This window comes from Typopeltis vanoorti, chromosome 1 (assembly GCF_054136105.1).
Source record: "Typopeltis vanoorti isolate ZY-2024b chromosome 1, IOZ_Tvanoo_1.0, whole genome shotgun sequence".
Taxonomy (NCBI): Eukaryota; Metazoa; Arthropoda; class Arachnida; order Uropygi; family Thelyphonidae; genus Typopeltis; species Typopeltis vanoorti.
This window is the reverse complement of record NC_143549.1, coordinates 148315385-148341815: the sequence shown is the minus strand read 5'-3', so window position 1 is coordinate 148341815 and position 26431 is coordinate 148315385. Positions and strand designations below refer to the sequence as shown.

Here is a 26431-nt window from a genome sequence, read left to right as displayed (position 1 = left end):
GAAGACGAGCTAGTGGAGGAGTCTGATTTTATCACAGTGAAGTTCCTGCCCCCTAACACAACTTCTCTAATTCAGCCCATGGACTAGCAGGTTATTTCGAACTTTAAGAAACTCTACACCAAAGCACTGTTTCAAAGGTGTTTTGAAGTGACTTCTGACACAGAATTAACACTCAGAGAATTCTGGAAAAATCACTTCAGCATCCTCCATTGCTTAAGTATCCTTGACAAAGCCTGGGCACAAGTGACTCACAGGACGATGAACTCGGCCTGGAGGAAATTGTGGCCAGACTATGTAGCAGACAAGAGACATTGAGGCTGAGCATGTTGCTCTTGTCGATGATATTGTCTCTTTGGGGAAAAACATAGGCTTGGAAATTGAAAACGCTGATGTGGACGAGTTAGTGGAGGATCACAGGAATGAGCTCGCCGCGGAAGACTAGAACACCTTCAGAAGGAGCAGCAAAAGACAGAGGTGGAGGAAATGTCTTCAGACACAGAGGAAGAGATTGAGGATGTTCCTAGTTCTTTGATCAAAGAAATGGGGTGAGGTGCAAAGTTTTGTGGCAAGATATCACCCTCACAAAACTGTAGCAAACCGCATCATAAACTATTTCAATGACAGTGCCATGTCTCACTTCAGAAACATTTTAAAACTCAGACAAAAACAAATGTCATTGGACAGGTTTTTAGTGAGACAGAGGCCCAGTGTGTCTCAAGCAGAGTCGAGTGGTGCCAAGAGACAGGAAAGAGAAAAAATCCCAGAAGGACAGTAACCTGATGTTTTTATGGAAGGGGACTCCCCTTACTCACCTCCTTCCACTTATGCCATCAACTCTCCTCCGTATGTATAGTTAAAGTTATGTTAAATTTTCGTTTTTATTTTATCTATTTATTGTGTTTATTCTTTTTATGTAAGATTTTATGCATTTTCATTATGTTTGTATACAATCTTATGCATGAAGTACTGTTGTAAAGGTTTAAATAAACAATCATCTGGGGATTCGGGAACGGATTAATCCATTTTACATTAATTCTTATGGGAAAATGGTTTCAGTTTTCAAACAATTCGGTTTCTGAACAACCTTCGGGAACGAATTAAGTTCGACAACTGAGGTTTCACTGTACTTTAAAGCTATTTCATTACACTGCATTAAATCTTCTCGGGTACATATATTATTAATGTCTATTAAGCAGCGTTGCAGAAGATGATCCTGAAGATGATAATGATGCAGAAGATGAACTTGATTAATGATTTCTGGTGTTGATACACTTTTTGGATGTCCTTCACGGGGATCATCTTGAAGGCTGGTACGGATGTTTAAACTCGGCAGCCCATTTCTTAATTGTCGAAAACAAAGGAGAAGAGTGCCCATAAGATTTTATGAACTTCGAATGAATTTCTTTTGGCATTAAACCTTCTTTTACAAAGAATTTTATAACTGCACAATATCAGTTTTATCCATTTCAAGGGATACATACATACACTTTTGTTTCAGACAGCTGTATAAAACAAACTACTTGATAGAATGACTTTCATTTTCACATGGATGCTAATGACAGATGTATCAACTTAGAAAAAAAAAATCTTGTCGCTAGTGTTGCCATCTATGGTTGAGGCTGAGAACTTTTCAGACCACCCTCGTAGATGAATAACCAAAAGACCAATTGAAACTAAAGCATAGATGACTGGTACCCAGGTAGTTAGCCTTGTCTGAGTTAACTGCCTTGAGTTGGCCTTCTCTGCCTGGGATTGCTCTCCAGTCATCCCTGCAATTGGCCATAAGACCACATTGAATTAAGAGGATGAAACCATTTTAAAAACCTCTCGTAGCAAAAATAGACAGAATGTTATTTCCCCCTGATGAATGTTGCATAATGTGGATGCTCTACACCACTGAGCTAAAAGTTTGATATCTCCTAGTATGTTTCTTTCTAAATATACAAACCACACTGAGCAATAAAATTTCCACAATATAATATTATAAAGCATTTGGATATCATATCGCTGGTTTTCAAATCCATGTTGTTGTTGTTTTCTAATCTTCCACATATGGTATTTTAATTCATTAATTATAAAAATCAAGATTCTCTTCCTATTGCTGACAGGTGGTGAGTACTGCAAAAAAAATAACCTGTTCTGTTGTAAGTAATGGAATGCTCAACACATAATCTGTTCCAAATACGTAGGGCAAGAGGGCAGCTGTAGAATGCATTTTCTACTGTTTCCAATCAGTAACAGATGTCACAGATTGGATCTTCAATGTTAAAGTACCTCTATTTGATGGTACTGACTGGAAGACAACCATTATACAATTCTCCAAGCAGGGTATCCTTGGAACTTCGATAAGTTATAAAATGATGTTGTCATTACCCAACTGAGGAAGTTTGCATTGAAAGAGATTAATGATTTCTATATACAAAATTCTTGACTGTAACTTGAGTGGTCGCCTCAACAACTACTGTCCATCTCAACTACTTGAACTATACAAGATTCCTTCTGCCACTAATTAGTACCTGTGTATTTGTCAGATTTGACATCCCATATCAGAGAATGCCACACCTAGAATCTTCTGGTAAATTTTAGGTAAATTAACCTGCCTCATTAGTTGGCATTCATTTGCGATGTTTATCATTCTCCAGATAATCACCCTGATCTCTTTCAGTATTTATCTGATAGAGTTAAATTTTCTGCAATCCAGATATCCAAATTATGAAATCATCTTCCTTGAGGACTTTATTGTTGTTCCTAACTCAAAATGAATTCACTTTTTTGGTTCCACTAATCAAGCTAGAAGAAAGCAAAGTATTTACTGCTGGTAATTTAAATCTTGTGTATGTAAAAATTGTGCATGAAGAACAATTTTCAGTAACAGTTGTTATATCTTGATATAACAGTTTTTTTTTTAAGGAATTGTTTTGCTGTATGATGTGTGTGTGTGTGTGTAGTGTCTCACATGCATGTGTGCATGCAAAAATGTGCAGTGAATGTTTTTTTTTTTTTAATGTGAATTACAACTACCATAGGTTGTTGTAAACCTAGGGTGTTCAGTGGGTAAGCTATGAGTTAGATACCTTGAAAAATATTCTAGAGATCAAATATGAACCTTTTCAAACCACTTCAAGTTCCAAAAATGCAGAGTAATAGTCTCACACGAGGCAAAGAACATCACTATAGAAATTACAACATAGACTAATATATTAACTAAAAGAAATTAAATTAATACTTGTAATATTTTGGCAAATTCAAATTGCCATCATCAGGGAACCAAACATAATAAGATATATGCATGCAGGTACTATACTAAGTAAAAGCTGAAGCATGTCAACTGAGAGGAGGCCTAAAGTCCTAAATAGCCTCTTAATGGACTATATTGGACATCCTTGACTGTTAGGCTGAAGTACAGAGGATGAGAGCTTCCCAAATTTGGAATAGTTCAGTACAACCAAATTTATTGAGGTTTCTTAAGGCATAAGCAGATTCAAGGAAAAGTCTTTTGTATTTATATTTGTTGCAATGGACCAGAGCAGCCTTCCAGCATATTCTTTGGCGAGTGTCCAAAGCATGGTCAGCAAGTCCTGTGTGGCTGTAGTGGTGGAAACAGATATACTCCTTATGTTCACTTTTATGATGTTGGCGATCTTACTACAGGGTGATTATAAAGTCGCACAACCAAAAGATTTGTACCATTTGTTTCCAAATCACTGTACTCATTCTTTATGCCACTATCATATTATTACAAACTATTGGAGATGCAGAGTTCACTGTGATGTGTACAGGTTGTTCTCAGTGTAGCTTTGTTCATTGTGGAAGTAAAATGTCTTTTTCTTTTTTCCCAGCTGCAATGAGTTTTCATTTTGGAAAGTTATTTCGCTAACTGTTCTTATGCATGCGTTGCCAAGGAATTTCGTGAGAAATATCCAGGTCCCTCAGAAGTTGAGAATAATGCTGCATTTTCAGGAAACTGGATCTACTGTGGATAGTCATTGCTTCAGAAGACCTTCCATTTTGACTGATGATAAAATGAATGAGGTAAAGAGAGCACTGCAGTGGTCCCAACAAAAAGCCTCAGGAAACTTGCCTTGCAATCATCAATGTATGGTAATACTCTGAAAGCTGCGAGATCGTTACACCTTCATCCATATTGGATGCACTCAGTCCATGAACTGAAGGACCCAGATAAAAGCAAACAAATAATCATCTGCAGATGGTTATGCTCATTCGTTGAAGAACGTGAGATGCTTGATACAGTTTTCTTCAGTGACAAGGCCTGGTTTCACCTCAGTGGGTATGTAATAATCAAAACAATAGGATTTGGTCGTGTGAAAATCACATGCTTTTCATGAAAAAGTGTTGCATTCTCAAAAAAATTGGAATTTGGTGTGCAATATCACACCATGCTTTAGTGGGACCCATTTTCTTTGAAATGACAGTGAATAGTTCCATCTACCAAGACATCATCACACAGTTCATGGCACTCTTTGATATCAGCAAATGCCATTGTTTGTTCCAGCAAGACTGTGCCTTTTGCTACATGTGGAATATTATTGTACATTTTTTGCAAGGGTATTTTGGTGACCATCTCATCTTGAAAGAATTGTGGTCTCCATGATCACTAGATTTATCATCGCCATATTTTTTCCTTTGGGGTATCTCAAAGGTGTTGATTATCAGAATAATCCTCATATACTGGATGAACTAGAAATGAACATTTCAACAGCGATTCTAAACATCAGTATGCAGGTGCCTCACAAGGTGGTTACTTTAAACATAAGGTTATAATGAGGTCTCTATTCTTCTTTTGTTATAAAAGTCTGATTATAATCTGTTGTAGCTGTTTCATCTTTCATGTACTTGTAATTAACTTGAAACAAATATTTGTTATTTCTGAGTTGCACAACTTTATGATCATCCTGTGATTTACTAGGTCCATTATAGATGTAAACTATAATGGACCTAGTAAACACCTGACAGGTTTAGGGGCTGTGGCTTGCTTTTGGTGGAGCAGATAAGGGATGCTAATTTTTTATATGGTCTAGAAGTGGTTGAAAGGTTGTATTTTTTTTAAAGATTTTTATTAGTTTTTCAGACACACTGACATTATGGTCCTACTTAAGACACTTCAGACCTTATTCAAGTTGAATTTCCTCCAATATTTCAGCCTTGTTTAAAAGTTCACTATGAATGTAATCTTTTTTGTTTGGCAAGGAAAATTGTACAAACAAATAGTGGACAGCCATGGGCTCTCTTCTCCCCCCCCCCCCCACTAATTTCTTCATGGAAGCATTTGAGGAGAAATCTCTAAACTCTACCCCATATAGACCCACTGTTTGGCTATGCTTTGTTGATGTGTTTTCTATTTGGCTGCATGGCTTGGATGCTCTCATCATATCATTAACATATCTTAACAATCACCATCTCAGGATCCAGTTCACATTAGAAAAAGAAAATAACAACAGCCTTCATAGACACTTTAATTACATGCCAACCTGATATATATCCCTGACATTCTGTGTACAGAAATTACACACACATACACTGGTAGATACATTCACAAACAGTCACCTTCCCCTCCAATAGTATGGGATTATTAAAACTTTATATAATAGTACTAAAGTAATTACTTCAGATAACAGTGCCCTCTCCACAGAACTTGACCACATTCACCAAACCTTAATCAAGAGCTACAATTCCTGCCATATCCAAAATATATTAAAACCTAAACATTTCCCCCTCTCCAGAACAAAGACTACACCAATATCACTATTCCATGTATCCAAGGCACATCTGAAAAACTAACAAAATCTTTAAAAAAAAAAATACAATTTTGCAACCACTTCCAGACCATACAAAAAATTAGCATCTCCTACTGCTCTACCAAAAACCAGCCGCAGTCTCCAGATATGCCATGTGTTTACCAGGTTCATTGCAGTTGTAAACTATCCTAATATGGCCAAACAGGCAGGTCAACCAACAGTAGTAGAATTGCTGAACATAGGGACTATATCCATCACTACAGCCATTAAGGACTTGCTGACCATGCTTTGGACACTCACTATAGAATAAGCTGGAAGGCCACTGTGCTCCATTGCAGCAAATATAAATACAAAAGACTTTTCATTGAATCTGCTTCTGCCTTAAGAGAATACCCTTACCTCAACAAATTTGATTGCATTGAACTACCCCAAATTTGGAAAGCTCTCATCTTTCGTACTTCAAGGATAACCAATTTAGCCCACTAAAGATGCTATTTAGGACTTTGAGCATACTCTAAAAAGTTGACATACTTTAACTTGATCACTTATTGTAGTGCCTGTGTATGTCCATACTGTATGTATTATATTTTGTTTTCTGATTATAGCAATTTGACCTTGCTAAAATATTGAAAGTATTAATAAAATTTATTTTAGTTGATATTATTATTTGACACCTCCAGGGAGTCCTAAGATTGATCGAGGGAGGGCACCTACTCTACAACTCACCACTCAACCTCATCCACAAGCCGCCTCATCTACACCAACACTATCTACTGTCCACCATCACCACCACTATTGTTTTCACAGACAATCACAAACATCCATGCCCACTGTGAACCCGCGGCCTTTTAGCTGGAGAGCGGATACGCTAACCACTCGGCCAACCAGGCTGGCAATATTTTATATATTATAATATATATTAGTGTATTGTAATATTGTAATTTCCTTAAAAAAAATTCAGTTATTAAAGCATTTATGTACACAAAAAGATTCAAACTTGCAATCTATTGGTTGAATAATGAGATGCCCTCTTCAGCTAACTATGCTGAGATTTTAAAGTAATCTTTATTTTAAAATTAATAATATTATCTGATTTCATATAAATCATTTGATCTATATTTTATGTAATATAATCAAGTTCTTCATTTATTATTTATTTGTATATTTCTTTTTTTTTTAAGTCACATGCAGTTAAAAGAAATGAATCACATTCTAGTATTAACAAAGAAAAGACAAAGCTTAATGATGAGTAAGTTTGTACTTTTTGCCAATTCAAAATCTTAAAATTAAGATTTAATCCCTTTATATTGCTTGACTGCTGAATTATTATAATAGCTTAGTACCGAGAAACAACACTCTAGTATATAAAATCAATATGATTTTTTTTTTTTTTTTGTTTGGAAAGTATGAATTCTGCTTAAAGCATAACCTCATCATCATCATCAATTTCCTGATACGCGCCCCTAAGGGATGTTCAGCTCACTATGACAGCACTACATAATTAAGTTTACATTATTATTAATCTCCTATCAACAATTTTCCTCCAAATCAATCTATTACTTGTGAACACTCCAATATTGTCATATCTAACATTTCGTGCTTCTAAGGCACTTCTGACCAAATCAATCCACCTAGATCTTTGTCTTCCTCTGCATCTCTTTCCTGTCATCTTGGCATCAAACCTTTTGCTAACCTTTCTTCACTCATTTTATTTAAATGGCCAGTACCACCTTAGATTAGCTCTGCTAACACATCCTTGAATGCTAATAATGTCAAGTTCTTTTCTAATATCTTCATTTTTAATATGATTTTGCCATTGATGTCATCGATTCACTCCAGTAATTTTTCTCACAACCTGCATATCTGTTTTCTCTAGTCTCTGATCAGGTGTAACAATGATTTTACATCAAACCATTTTCACATATCTCCTTCAATTCTAGCTACTGACTGAAACTGAAACTATCTATTGCACTGTATAATGTTCCAGTCATCCCATATTATTGTAGTGTTTTGAAATGCTTTTCTCTAGACACCTTGTTGTATGCCTTTTTCAGATCTACAAAACTTAAGTTTTGTGGATCTGGAAAAGGCATACAACATATTCCCACGATTTCTCAACTATTTCTCTTAAAGTGAAAATCTGATCTTGACAATCTGTTTGTCTGAACTGAACTTGTTTTTTTTTTCAAGTTTTCTCAACCTCTTTTTCAAGTATACTTATAAAAATCTTACCTGGAATGCTTAGTAGAGAAATTTCTCTGTAATCCCACATTCAGTTTTATTCACTTTTTTATAGATGGTACTGTGAGAGCTCTACTGCAATCATTGAGAATTTGAATTTTTGATCATACCCTGTGAATTATGTAGTGTATCTATGGCAAAACTTTTATACGTATATGCTTAAGCATTTCTGGTCAAACATCATCTATTCCAGCTGCCTTTCCACATTTCAAGTTTTTACAAGTTTTTTCTACCTCAAGTACTGATAAGTACTCCTTTGCATTTCTCTTGAAATTTTTCTAGTATGGTTCTGTGACTGCTTGGTTCATTTAAGTCTTTCAAAGTAATTACTCCAAACAATTAGGATATCCTTATCTTCAGTTTGAATGTCACCTTTATCATCTTTGATTCCTTTTACTCTTTCCTCCATTTCTAAGCTTCTTCAATAGTCTCCAGAACATTTTCCAACCTTCTTGATATTTATTTTCTATATTCTTACCAAAGTCTTCCCATGATTTTTGTTTAGTCACATTTACACATAGCTTAGCTCTCTTACATTTTTCTCTGTATTCTTTCAGGGCATCTGCCAACTTATTTGCTAGGAACTTTTGGTATGCTTCCTTTTTTTCGAGGACCGCTTCCTTAACGCTTCCTTCTTGTGTTCACCATGGTGTTTTTATTTTTCTATCATTGCAGACAATTTCACCACGTACTTCCCTAGCTTAATCAGCCAATGTCTTCTTCAGAGTGTGCCACTGAGACTCCAAGGTTTGGTTCTTGTTTTCAATTTGTTTCATAATTTTCGTACATACTGTTCTTTTCAATGTGATATCCATATTTAAAGTATAATCTTTCGAGTATATTTTTCTTTGGTAAAAAAAAAAACAGTGAGCTTATTAGAACACAATGTAGTTTCTGCATAATATTATAATTCATATAATTATATAACATCTTGGAATTTGCCTCATACTAATTTAAACAGCCCATTTTAGTAGTTGTGATGAAGTATTCCTAATTTTTTTAAAAAATAGTCAGTGGATATTTAAAGAATGCATAGATTAATTAAATTGAAACATTTTTATGCTGTCTTATTGCATTCAGCCTGTATTTTGAAAGTCTCTTCTGTTTTCTTGTAACAAGGCCCTTGCCAGGTTTTTTATAATTAATCTCATCCACAAAAGTTGATAAACTTATAGCACCTTGTACCTGATGAGCTAAGGAGTAGAGCATTTAGGAGCTCTTTTAGATTTAGAGATGAAATATGGTACTTTTTTTCTTTTTTTTTTTAAATTTGCTTCACACTTTTAATAATCAAGGTAGGTTCATAGTTTGCAGTGAAAAATTATTTCCTGTCTACAGATGTTTGCAAACATCTCCATGTGCAATGGAATTTGAACTAACAACCTGTTGGTTGTGGATTGGAGATTCTGTCTACTCAGCCAACTAAGTTAGCAAATAGAATAACTGGGTGTAGTTCAGATGAGGTGAACTGTAATATATAAAAGAGGGCAGTCTTAAATCTCTTGTCTGCTGATGTATTTATTGCTGCTGTTGTGTCTGGTCATTGTTTCCAAATCTTGAAAAACTAGACTGTTAGAAAACTTAAAACCTATTAAAAAATAGAAAGAGTAAAGCCAACTGAAAGTTGATGTTTAAATGTTTATCATCATTTAAACATCAAATTTCAGTAATTTTGTAATCACCATACTAACTATTCATTTTATTCATTCATGCTACCTCAGTTCCTGTGAAATATATGCCTTAAGAAACTTCATTCTAAAGTATTCAAAAATTAAAATGTGAATGCACAAATTAAAATTTACACACACACACACAATTTACAGACAAACATACTGTTGGTAATGGATGGTAGATGGCATTGATGGTAGTAGTGTCATTGTGTATTATTAGAAAATTAAGTAGTAGGGGAGAAGGTGAGATGTGTGTTGTGGAATAAAGTATGCCCTCCCATGATGAGTCCTTGTACTGCTTGGAAGTGCCATGTAATAATAATAATCTTTCTACTCTGTAATTCTCGGGGAGGATAGACATGGGATTATAGTGAACCAAGAATAGCATTGCACAGCCTAAGTCTTTTGACAGAATCTGGTTCCCACATCATGACCTTATCCAGTAACATATTTGATTGCTTGCTTTCGCTGGTAGTAGGATGAAAACATGGGATGAAATTATATTTTTTTAATAAATTTTTTATAAATTTATTAAAATTATTTTTTTTGCTGTGTAAACAATCTGCACTTTACAGATGTCCTACATTATTTTATTTCATTAAATTCATATATATTTTAATTTTGTGTTTGTAAATATTAGTTTCTTTTTGTTAATGTAATTAGATTGTGATCTGCAACTCACTGCTTTTTCAAAAATAATAAATTTTACAATATCATCATCATCAAATTCCTGACATGTACCCTCAAGGGGTGTACAGGATATGATAGTACTTCATGAAAAATTTACCTCATTACTAACTTCCTATCTACAATTTTCCTCCAAATCAGTCTGTTATTGTTTTCCTGCCAACCTGGCAGATTTTGCTAATCTTTCCTCGCCCATTCTGTTCAAATGACCATACCACCTGAGATTAACTCTGCTAACGCATTCCTGGATGCTGACAATGTCAAGTTCTTTCCTAATATTCTCTTTTTTAATGTGATATTGCCATTGATGCCATCTGTTAACGCCTCTAATCTTTCTCAGGACTCTCATATCTGCAGTTTCTAGTCTTTGGTCAAGTGTTTTACATCTGACCCAGCTCTCAGATCCATAAGTTAAAACTGGTTTGAACACTGTCTTGTATATAGCTAATTTAGTGTTCCAACTAATTTCTCTCTTATTCCATATGAATTAATTCAATTGACTTCCTACAATACCAGCTTTGTTGATTCTGTTGTTAATTTCCATATTTAATTTACTATCTTCACTAAAAATCATGCCTAAGTAGCTGAAATATTTTACTTCTTCCACATGTTCCCCATTCAAAACACAGTTGACATTTTCAACGATTCTGCCTATTTTCATTGTCTTTGTCTTTTTATTGCTGACCTTCATACCATATCTATTACAACAGTTATTCAACTTAGTGAGGTAATTTTGCAAACTTGTAGCAGATTTATTTAGAAGTATAACATCGTCCGCATAAAGCAAAGAGCTGACATTAACATCTCCAATTTTGATATCATGTTTAATACCACTCTCCTTCATAATGTGATCCATATAGATAATGAATAACAGAGGAGATAATGTACATCCTTATCTCACACCAGATGTAATATTAAACCATCTTCCTGTACTTCCTTCAATTCTAACTGCTGACTTGCAACTCAAATAAAGACTAAGTATTGCTTGATATAATGCCCCATTGACACCATATAACTGTAGTGTATTGAATAGCTCCTCTCTTGGCATCTTGTCGTATGCCTTTTCCAGATCGACAAAACTTAAATACAGATCTTTGTTATATTCCCATGCTTTCTCAACTAATTGTCGTAAAGCGAAGATCTGATCCTGAAAGCCTCTATTTGGCCTGAATCCAGCTTGTTCTTCACCAAGCTTTTCTTCCACAATTCTTCTCAACTGTTTCTCAAGTATACTAACATAAATCTTGCCCAGAACACTCAGTAGGGAAATACTTCTGTAATTCTCACATTCAGTTTTATTTCCCTTTTTATATATGGGTACTATTAGAGCTCCACTCCAATCATCGAAAATTCATCCCTCTGTCCAGGCTTTCTGAACTATGCAGTGCAGCCACCGTAAGACTTTTATACTACTATACGTCAGCATTTTTGGTCGAATATCATCTACTCCTGCTGCCTTTCCACATTTCAAGCCTTTGATGGCGTGTTCTATGTATTCCTGACTATATGCCTGTTGAATTTTTTACCACTGTGCTATCACTGCTTGTTTCATTTAGCAATTTTTGTGAAGTAATTACTCCATTCTTCAAGGATATCTTTTTCTTCCGTTTTCATGTCATCTTTATCATCTCTAACTCCTTTTACAGCACTCTATCCTCCATTTCTAAGCTTCTTCAACAATCTCCAGAATATCTTACCACTTTCTTAATATTTATTTTCTATGTTCTTGCCAAAGTCCTCCATGACTTTTGTTTAGCTAGTTTTACACAGTGTTTAGCTTTCTTACATTTGTCTCTGTATTCTCTAAGAGCACAAGCTGACTTATTTGCCAGGAACTTTTGATATGCTTTCTTCTTTTCCTTCACTGCCTCTTTAACTTCTTGTGTCCACACAAGAAGTTAAAGAGGCAGTTTGGAGTTCTGATTTTTCTATGCTTGCAGACAACCTCACCACATGCCTCTCTGGCTGAATCAATCAAGGTTTGATTCCTGTTCTTAAACCCTTTCATTTTTTCTTCAATAATCTTTGTGTATTTTAGTCTGCAGTTCACATCTGAGAGCTGCTCAACTTTTATTCGCTTTAAAACTTTCTTACATGTCATTCTTTTCAATATGAAATTCAATTTTATCCTGCTCAAGACTAAATAGTGATCACTTCCAATTTCAAATCCTCTGTATACTCTGGTGTCCTGCACCAGGGAGAAAACATCACTATCAACAATAATATAGTCAATGAGCCTCTTCTTATTCCTCTCCATGTGAATTTGTGCACATTTTTATGTTGGAACATGGTGTTAGTAATAACCAGTCCATTTCCTGAGCAGAAATCCAACAGGTATTTGCCATTATTATTAGCTTTGCTCTTTTCTTCAAATTTTCCCAAAACATTTTTGTATGTCTGACAATCACTTCCTACTCTGCTATTTAGATCCCCAACAAGGAGGACCGACTTTTCCTTTTTCATTGTGTCAGTAGCTTTCTCTAGAGCCTCAAAAAGTTTCTCCACTTCTACCTTAGTAGTGCCTTCTGTAGGTCCATAGGCACAAACAAGTCTCATTGTCCATTTCCCCATTCTGATATTTGCCCACATCACTCTACTTGAGACTGCCTGCCATTTGAGAAGATGAGCCTTGTAATTTGTGTTGAATACTATGGCTACTCCTTCTTTTCCTTGATTGTCATTGCCTGAATATAGCATTTTGTATTTATTGCTCAGAAAGATCTCACCAGTTTTTGCTTTTTTGTTTCAGTCACCCCTATTATGTCGATCTGGTACTTTTCTAATTCCTCAACTAGCTCCATTACTTTGCCATTCAGGCTTCTTATGTTGATAGTACCGATCTTTAACTCTGGTGATGTTGAGTTGGGGTGTGCTTTCAGATTTGTTCCAGTAGCTGACTTTTTGCTGTTCATCGTGGTTCCCTGGTGAAATCAATGTGGGCCTTGTTTAACTGGGCAACGCCCTAGCCGGCATGAAATTTTGTCATGTTGTACCATCATTTTGTATATTGGTTTAAGCTAGTAAGAAGCCAATTTGTTCGGCTAAATCCCAAATTGCCAGCCCATCCTCGTTCGTTCAGTATCCAGGTAGATACCCAACAGGGTACCCCACGAGAAGGTGAGGATTGGACATTAGGTCAGAAGCTCTGGTCGGTTCTCCGCATTCCTTTAAAGGCTATGTGGAGGTCTCCTCTCAGTTATACAGCTTTGATCCTTAAGCACCCCATTTTACAATGTATATATTGCATTTACATTTTTGAACTGAATGAAATATGTGAAGAGACTTATTCATAATTTTAGATCTTATAATTATGGTTTGCTATATAAACTTACTTTTGGTCAATTGTATGGGTTCCCATTTTCAAGAAAAGTGCTTCGATGATAAATTGTAATGGTAATTTTAATAGAACAGGGTTGTGTAAGGGTTAAAGCCAGATAACTAAGAGGTTGCCTCCACATCACCTTTAAAGAATGGGGAGAACTGCGGCTTCTTATCTAATGTCCGGTCCTCACCTTCATGTGGGGCTTCCCCCCCCCCCCCTCCTCTCAGTAGTTATTCACTGGGTACTAAATAAATGAGAATGGGCTGACAATTTGGTAATTACTTATAGTCTTCACTCCCTACGGAGCATAAGGCATCAAATTTAGGACAGCTAGCGAAATTGTACTCTCTACTGGCTCAAATCACAAATATGATGAGATTTCATGCAGACTGGGGGTGTCATCCAAAGTGAACTACTGGAACACTCAGACTTGAGCTCAGCATCTAGAAGAAGAACAAACCAAACATTAGAACTGAGGATAGCAACCATTAATATAAGGAGTATTGATGGAAAGGAAATCAAGTTTACAAAAGGACTGGAAAAGTATCACATAGGCATAATTGGCATTACTGAAACGAAGACATTAACAGGTGAATTTTACTAAATAATAAGTATAGGATGTTATATTTGGATAGTAATGATCAAGAAAAGAAAGGCATAGCAATAGCATTCAACACCAAACATGAAAATGACTTCTTGACTGGAAGGCAGTTTCAAGTAGAGTAATGTGGGCAGACTTCAAAATGGGGAAATGGACAATGAAACTTATTTTTGCCTATGGTCAACTACTGGAACACTCTGACTTGAGCTCAGCATCTAGAAGAAGAACAAACCAAACATTAGAACTGAAGATAGCAACCATTAATATAAGGAGTATTGATGGAAATTAAATCAAGTTTATAAGAGGACTGGAAAACTATCACATAGGCATAATTGGTATTACCGAAACAAAAGACAAAAACAGGTGAGAAACCACAGAAGATTCTAAGGAAGAAGTAGAAGAATTATTATTAAATGGATAAGAATCCTATTTTGTTATATAGCCAGTAAGTGAAACTCAAGATCGAGAACTACGATCTAAGAGTTTCAATGCCGAAAAACTATCGGCGAAGGCAATTCGAAGCAAAGGTGGAGCAAGCTCCCTCACTATTCTTGATATTCTCTCATAATGTAAAACACAGCTCCTAGGAGATGTATTATTGTTTTACATTATGAGGAGAGGTCACTACCCAGACCGATTTCAACCTTTTTTGAAAATAACAAAATAGGATTCTTATCCATTTAATAACTATTAAATTGCCAGAAAACTAGCCTTTTGGCTTTTAATTTTAATTACAAAGTAGAAGAATTTTTTGAGGAATTAATTTGTTTTATTGCATTCAGCCTGCATTTTGAAAGTCTCTTCTGTTTTCTTGTAACAAGACCCTTGCGAGGTTTTTTATAATTAATCTCATCCACAAAAGTTGATGAGATTAATTAGAACAGACAACTGACATAAAGAAAATTGAAAAAGTGGTCCTTGTTGGAGATCTGAACAACAGAGTAGGAAATGAATCCCACCAGGCATATAGGAAAATTTGGAGAAAAGGGCAAAGTTAATAATAATGGTAAGTATTTACTGGACTTCTGCTCAGGATATGAACTAGTCATTACTAACGCCATGTTGCAACATAAATATGTGCATAAGTTCATATGGAGAAAAGACAAAAAATAATGAAAGTCTCATTGACTATATTTTTTGTTGATAGTGATATCTTCAAGCTGGTTCAGGATACAAGAGTGCACAGAGGATTTGAAATTAGATTGACCATCATTTAGTTTTAAGTAGGATAAAACTAAATATCACATTGAACTAAGGTAAATGAGGTATCCAGAAAATTCATCGACGTTTGATATCTTACCGAACATTTCAAAGTAATACTGAAAAGAACAGTATATAAAAAAGTAAAGAATTAAAGTTAGCAGCTTTTACAGGTAAACTGTAGACTCAACTATATGAACATTAGTGAAGCAAGAATGAGACAGTTTGAAAACAAGAACCAAACCTTGGAGTCTCAACAGCAAACTCTGAAGAAAACATTGATTGATTCAACAAGAGACATATGTAGGTCTGAAGTTCTGATTTTTCTATCTGCAAGGATAGAAAAATAACTATAATAAAGAAATAAGATGTTAAAGAAATAACCCTGTAAAGAAAAAGCATACTGAAAGTTTCCTAGCAAATAAGTTAGCTGATGCCCTAAAAGGATGCAGAGAAAATGTGAGAGAACTAAGCTATATGTGAAAGTAGCTGAAGTCATGGCAAAACTTCATTAAGAATATAGAAGGTAAATAATCAGGAAGGTGGCAAAAGGCTCTGCAGGCTATTGAAGATGCTTAGAAATAGAGGAAAGAATACTGTAAAAGTAATCAAACATGATAATAGTGACATGAAAACTGAAGATAAGGATATCCTAGATGTCTGGAGTAATTACTGTGAAAGACCATTAAATAAGGTATGCAGAAAAATTCATCGAAAGGCAATTCATCAGGAAAAAAGTTCATCAAACAACAGTTAATCAAAAAAAGTAATTAATTGAAAGTCAGTTCCTTGAAAAAGCAATTCATCGAAAAATCACAATTCACCGAAATTACAAATCATTGAAAAATGAATTATAAGACGTGAAGTGAATTATATTTATCTGCAGTTTTTAATGGATTCACTTGTGATGCAATTGAAGCTTACCATGAAATTCCCTTTATATATGTTATGTAGATGTGTGTGTGTGGCAATTTATTTTTTTATTTTATTTATTTATTTTTTTGAGGGATATTCTTTTCTGCCAATATATGCATTTTGCATATTTTGTGTGCGTTTTACACAATCTGAAAAGATTGTAAAAAAATCATAATTATTATTATAATTATTATTCTCCTTATCCTCCCCTTCCTCAACTCAATGGTTTGTGAGGTATCAAGCACTCTTTCCTCCATTCCTAAGCTTCTTCAACAACCTCCAGAATATTTTGCCACCTTCATGATATTTATTTTCTATATTCTTGCCAAAGTCCTACCATGACTTTTGTTTAGCTAGTTTTACACAGTGTGTAGCATTCTTGCATTTGTCTCTGTATTCTCTAAGAGCACAAGCTGACTTATTTGCCAGGAACTTTTGATATGCTTTCTTCTTTTCCTTCACTGCCTGTTTAACTTCCTGTGTCCACCATGGAGTTCTGAATTTTCTATCCTTGCAGACAACTTCACCACATGCCTCTCTAGCTGAATCAATCAGGGCTTTCTTCAAGGCTTGCCATTGAATCTCCAAGGTTTGATTCCTGTTCTCAAACTCTTTCATTTTTTCTTCAATAATCTTTGTGTATTTTAGTCTACAGTTCACATCTGAGAGCTGCTCAACTTTTATTCTCTTTAAAACTTTCTTACATGTTATTTTTTTCAATATGAAATTCAATTTTATCCTGCTCAAGACTAAATAGTGATCACTTCCAATTTCAAATCCTCTGTACACTCTAGTGTCCTGCACCAGGGAGAAAACATCACTATCAACAATAACATAGTCAATGAGACTTTTCTTATTCCTTGCCTCTTCTCTCCATGTGAATTTGTGCACATTTTTATGTTGGAACATGGTGTTAGTAATGACCAGTCCATGTCATGAGCAGGAATCGAACAGATATTTGCCATTATTATTAGCTTTGCTCTTTTATCCAAATTTTCCCAAAATATTTTTGTATGTTTCACAACCATTTCCTACTCTGCTATTTAGATCCCCAACAGGGACCAACTTTTCCTTTTTCATTGTGTCAGTTACTTTTTCTAAAGCATCAAAAAGTTCCTCCACGTCTACCTTAGTAGAACCTTCTGTGGGACCATAGGCACAAATAAGTCTCATTGTCCAGTTCCCCATTCTCATATTTGCCCACATTACTCTACTTGAGACTGCCTGCCATTCAAGAAGATTAGCCTCGTATTTTGTGTTGAATACTATGGCTACCCCTTCTTTTCCTTGATTGTCATTTCCTACTAATAGTAGTATTATGTTGACATCCACACAATCCAGTTATATGGAATGAATTTTACTCAGATTTTGTATTTGAATGTATTGCAAACATTTCTCAAACCATTCTAGTTTTCGACTATATTCAGGGCTATAAATAGTCAACTTGTTGAAATTTTATATTGCAATAACTCTCTGACTTAGTAGAATATGCACAAATGTCAGAAATTGTAAAATGCAAAAGAAGGCTCTGGGGTTCAATTTTAGTTCCAACAGGATCACTTTTAGGAGAAAATTTTTAAATAAGTTTCAGAATGATATTAATAATTCTGCTCTAACTGGATGAAATTTTATAGTTGAGATCTATATTAAAATTTGTCAGTTTTGACTTCAGTCTGATCATTGTGAAAAAATTAGGTAGAAGAAACTTTTGTTGTCTAAAGATAAATTTATATGATGAAGTAGCAGGTGTGCTTACAGAATAATGTAATAAAAAACAACAAAATAATTATAACCTCTCAGTGACCACCTACATATGTTGTCTACATCTTGGGCGATGTTAGATATCTTACCGAATACTTTAAAACAATAGTTTTCTAGAAAATCTTTCAATGAATTATGAAAGAATTCGTCAAAAAATTATCGGTAAATTGCTTTTTCAATAAATTGCCATTCAGTAAACTGTCTTTTGAGGAATGGTTTTCATTGAATTTTTATGGAACCAAATAATGAAACAAGTAATGACAAACTGTAGTAGAAAATTTTCACACAAAATGCAAACAGAAATACTTATCAGTGCTTCAGGTAGAAAAAGCCATCAAAAACTTGAAAATGTGAAAATCTGCTGTAGTAGATGATATTCGACCTGGAATGCTCAAATATGGAGGTATAAAAACACTGCATAATTCAGAGGGTCAGAAGATTGAATTCCAGATGATTCAAGTAGAGTTCTCATAGTTCCATTTATAAAAAAAAGTGAATAAAACAATGAGAATTACAAAGGTATTTTTCTACAAAGTGTTCCAAGTAAGATTTCTGCCAGCATAATTGAAAAGAGTTGAGAAAAATTGTGAAAGTGAAAATGGGAGGAAAACAACCTGGATTTAGGATCAGATTTTTGTCATATTCCCATCTTTTCTCTTAAGTTCTGTAAATTTGGAAAAGGCATATGACAAGGTGCTCAAAACACAACAGTTATATGGGATAAAACAAACATTATACAGGGCAATACATAGTCTATATTTAAGTTATAAGTCAGCAATAAGAATTCAAGTGAATACAGGAAGATGGTTTGATGTAAAATCAGGTGTATGAGAAGGATGCACATTATCTTAACTCTTATTCATCATCCACCTAGTTCTGGCCAAAAATACTGTTGCACTTGCAGCACATAAACCGTTCGTTTATCAGTAAATCATTTACAGCAACATATACAAACCACATTTATAACATGCATATAACAGCACTCAATGTTCGAAATTTCTCCATTTTGCCTTCACTCATGCACAAAGTCTGTGAGGCCACATACTGATGGTGGCACGCGCAACATCCAATGGAAACTCTCCCATTGTTCGCTCCAAATCCACCTTTACGCTGGCAATGCTGGGGTGTCATTTCTTCATTTCTTGCAAGCTACTCTCTCTCTCTTTCATGCTTTGACACAATTCGAAGTCTAATGAATTCAGATCAGGACTTCCAGACAACAAATCAGATGGTGATATGTGGTCGGTCGGGTGCAGAGGCTGAGTCCTGTTGGAAGGCCCACTGCCTACCGTGAAATAAGGTGTTGTTCAGGAGACTCTACTACAGGTTCCAGCACTGTGGTTTTGATTCCTTTTTCACAGAAATGCAACTTGTATAACCCTTGATATGTCACTCTTCCCCCATCCCAAACAATCATGATTGTCTGTTGACCTCTCTGAATCCTGGGTGATATGGTACCTGCTGTGCACAAATCTGGGGCATATACTTGATTGTTTTGGAGTTAAATGACTCTTCTATGGTGAAAATCTTCTCATTTGTGAAGAGGATATCTCTGTGTCTGTTGTTTGTGTACCATCAGAGAAGTACCTTTTGATTTTATTACTCTCTGTTGCATAAGTTGTGGTATTAAGAAGTGTCCAGTAGAATGACGATAGGCTCTCACATCCAGGTCATTAGTACACTGACATCATTCTCTGCAAAACTTCTATAATCTCACAGGATTACATTGCCTTCACAGCCCTCACAAGCTATTGCATCCTAACAGCATGGTTGATCTGTTCACTGGTGGCCAAATATGTCTTCTGTATCATTATAACAGAAGACATATTGTCTGGTACACAAACATCATACATATCCTGAGTGTTTTTAGTGTGTTGAAAATAACAGGTGACTGCATTCCAACCTTGTGAAGTGCTATTACAGCTAGACAACTCCTTCTCTCTCTCTACTGATGAGCATATGAATGTTGGCTGCACACAGCACCATAACAGAAATGGACTCATGCTATTCTGTGTACAACATGGGTGTGCCAGTATTTATGGCAAGACTGTGTTTATGAAAGAAAGCAGAATTAAACCTGATATTAGAATTGGAGATATCAAACTTAACTCTTTGCTTTATGCAGTGATGTACTCCTAAACACATCTATTGCAAGTTACTGGAATTCACTAACTAAATTGAATCTGGAAATAGATAACAGAATAAGCAAAGCTGGTGTGTAAGATGTGGAGCCAGTTGAATAAATTTACAATTCTTGAAAAGAATTGTAAATTTATTCAACTGGCTCCACATCTTACACACCAGCTTTGTTCCTTACAAAAAAACCAGCTTTGTTCCTTACACTGTTTGTTCCTTACAGTATGATGTCAATTGACATCATAGTGTAAGGAACAAACAACCATGGCACCTCCCCTTATGTAGGACCTCCTTTCACTGATGACTAGCAATCCTATGGGGCATTCTTTCCACAGATGCACTATAGCCATCAATAGGAATTTTGACCAATTCTTCCTATGGACATGTAATGAAGCACTTGAATGTTGAGGGGCAGACATTCCTTGACATCGCCCAATGTGCCAGTTCATTGTGCAAATGTTTAATTGTATTGAGATCAGGGCTCTAGAAGCTAGTCAAGTGTGGTGATATTCATGTCCACAAACCATGCAGTTACAACAGCAGCCTTATGACACACTGCATTGTCTTGCTGAAACAGACAGTACTCAGTTCTGTAGAAATGCCACAAAGTAGGAAACATTGCATTGTCCAGAATGTTCAGGTATCTCATGGAGTTAAGTGTTCAAGAGGCTACATACACAAAGGTCCAAGGGCAAACCTGGGAAAACAGGACCATACCACACACCACCATCTCCGAGTTTCATAGTCAGGGTTATGCACTCTGGTAAGAGACCTTCACCAAATCATCCGCCACACATTCATCTGTTTGGTAGAGGGTGTAATGTGATTCATCGCTCTGTAACACAGCTTTCAAAAGCTTCCATGTCCCACTCATCGCCATCACTGATGATGACGATGATATTGCATTTTGGTTTGGGCAACATGAAGCTTGCATATTGCAGTCATACTATAGAAATCCATGTTATGAGCCTCAGTTTTGAATGTTTTTGTGTAGATTCATCGTCCAGTGAATGGTGGTTTTTACATATTATCCTTCGTAGCACCCTACAGTCATGTTCGGTGAGTGCAGTGCATCATCCACTGCAGGTAGCACTTGCAGCTGCCTCCCTGTGCTTCCATCTCAACATGGTATCACTGACTTTACCTGGGATAGCCAATTTGTCAACAATTTTCCGAACAGATAGACCTGCGGCATGCTATCTTATGCAATGAAATAGCTTCAAGGAGTTCCCTTCTTGCAACTATTTCATCCAGATGGTTATATTGACTAGAATCTAGGAATGGTCTCCTGGCTGTATAAGTGGAAAGCTTTTTTCTCACTGAATCCAGTGATTTGTATCTATGCCATGATCTATTACTCTAAAACGACTGTAGTGTAGACAATGGATATGGTTCCAGTGTTCTTTCAGTCAGATATTCCCTGTTATTCCTGCTTATTCAAAGTAGGATAGTTTGCATGAGTAAGGAACATGGTAGACTTCAGGATGGTATAGATCAGGGATCGGCAACCTTTTTGGAGTGAAAAGCCATTTTTAAAATTATATCTGTTAAAAAAAAAATTAGGGTGCCGCATGTTTTTTATTTTATTTTTTTTTAATTTTTTATTTACAGTAACACATCATGCTTGTAAAACACAGGGGTGACATGTCACATGAAATTATATGATATTTTAAAATATTGAAACTCGAAAACTCGACTTACTTTTAATAAAATTCATATTAGAAAATATTTGCTCACACAAATATGTCGATCCAAAAATCGATAGAAGTCCAAATGTGTATGTTTTTGACTGAATGTAAGTGTCCGGTAAATAATTCCATGTGTCAAATACAATCTGATCTTGCTTTTTAAGATCTTCTATTTCAGACCATTTGTGTTGTATTGCAAGGGTACATTTTTGTCTTTCCGACTCCTCCAGGTGTCAGCTTTAAGATTTCTAAATTTTGAATTCCACAAATCCTTTGTTTTCAGGTCCTCTAACTCAAGTTGAAATGCAGCCTCATCAATTCCAGCAAAAGGTGAAAAATTTAATTTGGCAGGATTAATTTCAAGTGGTTGCAATAAAAATGACATAGTTGCCTTGTTCTTTCTTAACTCCTCAAATCTCCCATTAAATTTAGATCGCATATTTATCACAATTTCTTTGAAAAAGGTTAAATTTATGGAATTATCAGCTTGTTCTTGTTGATATTTCTTCAACGTAGGAAAATGTAATAATGTGCCTTTCTCTAAGTCTGTCGCAAACAAATATAATTTTTGTTCAAATGAAATCACCTCTTCTAAAAGCAAAACTGCTGTATTCCCTTTCCCTGTAGTTTCTCATTTAGTGCGTTTAAATGGAAAGTCATATCCACCATAAAGTAGAATTTGTGTAACCAATGAGTATTTTCTGTGTTCTAAGACAAAAGGACCTTGCATATTCACGGTCCTTTTGTCTTAGAAGCAACTTAACCTCTCCAAGGCAGGTGGAAAATCACATCAACACCACACCTCTGGCAAGCCATCTTATTCTGTTATGCAAAAGAAGATCGGAATATTCGCAATTGATTTCTTTAAGAAGTTCGCAAAATTTCCGATGATGTAGCAGTATTGCCATTATTTTGTTAACAATTTCTACAACCAAATCCATCACTACTGTTATCTCTTTTGGAAAAGTTTGTGCACAAAGTATCTCTTGATGGATTATGCAGCAAAAGGAAAACACATCATGCAAAATTAGTTTTTTAAATAAAGAAACAAAACTTTTTTTGTATCTTTCATGCTCATTACCCATCAGTCGCAATAGATATTATTTTGTTAATATTAATACCCTTACTTTTCAAGCAAGTAGTAACAGCAGATTCAGTGTCTTCTCCACGAGTTTGTAATGTAAGTGGCAGTATATCGAGTAATTCTTCCTGGGGTCCTTGAGAGTTTATGTATTTACAAATAAGTACAATCTGTGCAATGTCATCCACATCACATGATTCGTCACAGGCAATGGAGAATCCTGGTGTTGAATTTAGATCTGTAACCTGCTGATTTGTTATATCTTCTGCCATTCATATAGTTCTGTCCCTTACAATCTTAGCAGATAATGGCATGTCTTTTATTTTTGTAATTATTTCCGCTTTGTTTTTAAAATCACAGAAAAGATATTTGGACATTTTAATAAAACATTCTTTCACATATTCGCTGTCCGTAAAAGGTTTTCCTTGTTTAAAACTAGCAATAGTTGTATTTCTTGATTCGTTTATCCATTTGGAAAATGAACATTTAGTTAGGTTTACTTTGCGCTGCAACTCTTCTACTGCCTTTTTTCTTTCATCTCCACGTGGATATGCTTTGTCAAATGTATTGTGTTTATTTAAAAAATGTCTTTGTATATTTGATTTTTTATTGTTTGAAAGCTTTTCATGGCATATTAAACACAGTGGAAATCCTGCTGTATTTGCTACAAATGCGTAGGTTTTGGTCCATTCACTTTTAAACTCCTGATTTTCTTGTTCTATCTTTCTCTTCTTTGCTGGCATTTTAAATACTAAAATCGATGATGATAAAAATATTTTTATTTTGTTAATATTTAATTTAATGTTACAATATTCACGTTACCTAACACAATCACCAATGAAAGCACTGCAATGTCCACTTACAAGACCAAGGTAGATGGTTTTTGGTAGTGTCTTGAAGGAGATCTGTTTGTTGTACTTTAGAACATGTGGAATTTTTTCTGAGGTGCTCCAGATGTAAGGTATGGCAATGGATCTTTTGTATTCTAAATTTTGTGGAAAGGAGAGTTGGGTTTTGAAAATGACGAAGAGTTTTGCTGATTTTTTTGAAGTGGAGAAAACCATTGCCTAGAAAGTGTTCTGGATGTAATTGGTTTATGTGGACAAACTGCATTTTGCTACCAGTTTCTCCACATGACAGTGGTCAAAAGAATGGAAAAAATTTTCATCTATATACAAGTAGACCAGCTTGTATATATAAGTAGACTAGTCATCAAGATATTTCATGTGAAAACTTTGTTTGTGTTTGCTAAATAAACGATTAAAAAAACAATATAATTTCTTGTCAAGTATAATATGGGTAGGATGAGTAATTATTCTGAATATTTTTGTTGGGGCTTGAAGTGGTAAATAAAGTTCTATTTTTACTATCAGCATATAACATTTGCAGATTTTCAACAAAATCATAAAAATCAGTCATCAAACTATTATCCCATTGTTCTCACCTCAATGTTCACTAACTTAGAGACCCATTAGTTAATTAGTAATCCCTAATATAGATTCTGCCGCTCTTGCTCCACAACAAATGTTGTTAACCTTATCCAACTATGGTCACTCATAATATTTCCAAGTCATTTGACTGAGTGAGGCATTGCAGCCTTCTTATCAAGATACCATCTTATCGTTTACTCCTACCCTTTGCGATTGGATTTGTCCTCTTCCTCTCTGGTTGTTTATTGTGTTGGTGGATGGTTTTTGATTCTTCAGATTTTTCCATTAGTGTTGGAGGTATCCAGGGCTCTGGGATTCCCTACATTCTTTATCATTCTGGAAAAATCTTGATATAATTAGTGCCTTAACCACTGATCTCCTTGCCATTTTCAAGTGGAATAAGGATTATCTAATGCACAATCCTATTTCCCAGTAGAAAGACCATGCTTCACTTTCCCTCACATTTCATATTCTACTCGCCAACCAAGAAGCTATGATCAGTCTTTTCTTCTTGGGTTGACTTTCACATCTAGCCATGGTACAAACACATCACAAAGTGTCGACATGTCATTCAAGGGGATATTGGTAAAATAGTGGTAATGGCAAAGCTGATCATTATATCAACAAAGTACTTGATTGTTCATCCATTCCTCAACTTCAGAAAGATTATGGTAATACCATTTCCATTCCATATGTCCAGGGTATATCCAGAATTTTAAAAAATATATAAACTATGCACTACTTGCAAACATTACTTGAAAGTGACAGTCTTTATTTGTTTCCCACCTTCTTCCTCCTCTCTTAGTTCTTTGTGTGTATAGAGTTCACTGTTCATGCAAGTTGGCCTACTCTAGACAGACTGGAAGATCAGCCATGATCTGCTAGGAAAATCATAAAAATTACATTTGCAATCATGACCATGGCCATTCAGGTGTAGTGAACCATGCCTTGAACACTGCATACAGAATCAAATGGAGAAACTTCTATGCTCTGTTGCAGCAAGCCAATCAATTTAAATAAATATGGATGTGTTAAACCAGTAGAAAAGCTGATTATTAAGACACTGCAGTTATAGTGTGAATGGGACATTGTAAAGAGCAGTGCCTAGATTATAATAATGTCCTTTTACAATTTAAACTTTTAATAACTTTGGATGCACATCATCAAAATACACTGTAAATGACATGTAAAAGCTTAATTCTTACAGTTACTTTGTATACAGCAAATTGCAGAAGTTGGTTGATAGGAGAGATATGATAGAAACATTTAAGTTACTTAAAGGATTTTATAGGACTGAAGCAAGAGAAATATTTCATCACTAGGCTAGAGGGGCCACAACAAGAGGTCATTCCTGGAAGTTGAATAAAGGTGTGGTTAGTAGGAGTGTCAGGACTAGATTTTTTGCTTGAAGAGTTGTGAATGAGTGTAGTGGGTTTGCCAGAGTCAGTTGTGAGTGCTTTATCTGTTAATGGGTTCAAGGAGAGGTACAATAGATTGTGTGGATAGTTTGGGTCTCCTGTGATGAGTCTTTGGACTGCATAGAGATGCCTGTACAGTAATAATAATAATCTGTGAGAAGATTGAAACTTATTACAGGAAAGATGTTTCATATAGGAACTCGGTTAACAATTGGCTGAATAGAGCGAGTCAATGAGTAACAAACTTCGATCCATTAGGCCACCAATTGGCAAGGTAGCTGTGGCTGTAGTTAAAAATGCATCTGCTGAACTAAGCATTCTGCCACCGCAGTGTGCAGAATTTTGAAAGTGGAAATGCATGAACACACAAGATTCACATGGTTCAAGTGTTATTAGGAAGAAGACTACCATGCAAGACCAGATTTCTTTCAGCAGATGTCAAAAATTTCCAATTTCTTTAAGATTTCAGTTGAGTTGGTATTTTCTGATAAGGCAGCTTTCCACATTTAGGGAAAAGTGAAAAAC

At 35.3% G+C, this 26431-nt stretch overlaps 1 protein-coding gene across 1 annotated transcript in view; it reads left to right on the top strand.

The window, feature by feature from the left end:
• LOC150110527 (uncharacterized) overlaps positions 1-26431 on the top strand; it is a 204937-nt gene that overhangs the window by 109670 nt on the left and 68836 nt on the right. Inside the window, exon 6 of the mRNA XM_090394539.1 lies at positions 6938-7005. Within this exon, the coding sequence (XP_090250665.1) occupies positions 6938-7005 (68 nt within the window). The remainder of the gene's footprint in view (positions 1-6937; positions 7006-26431) is intronic.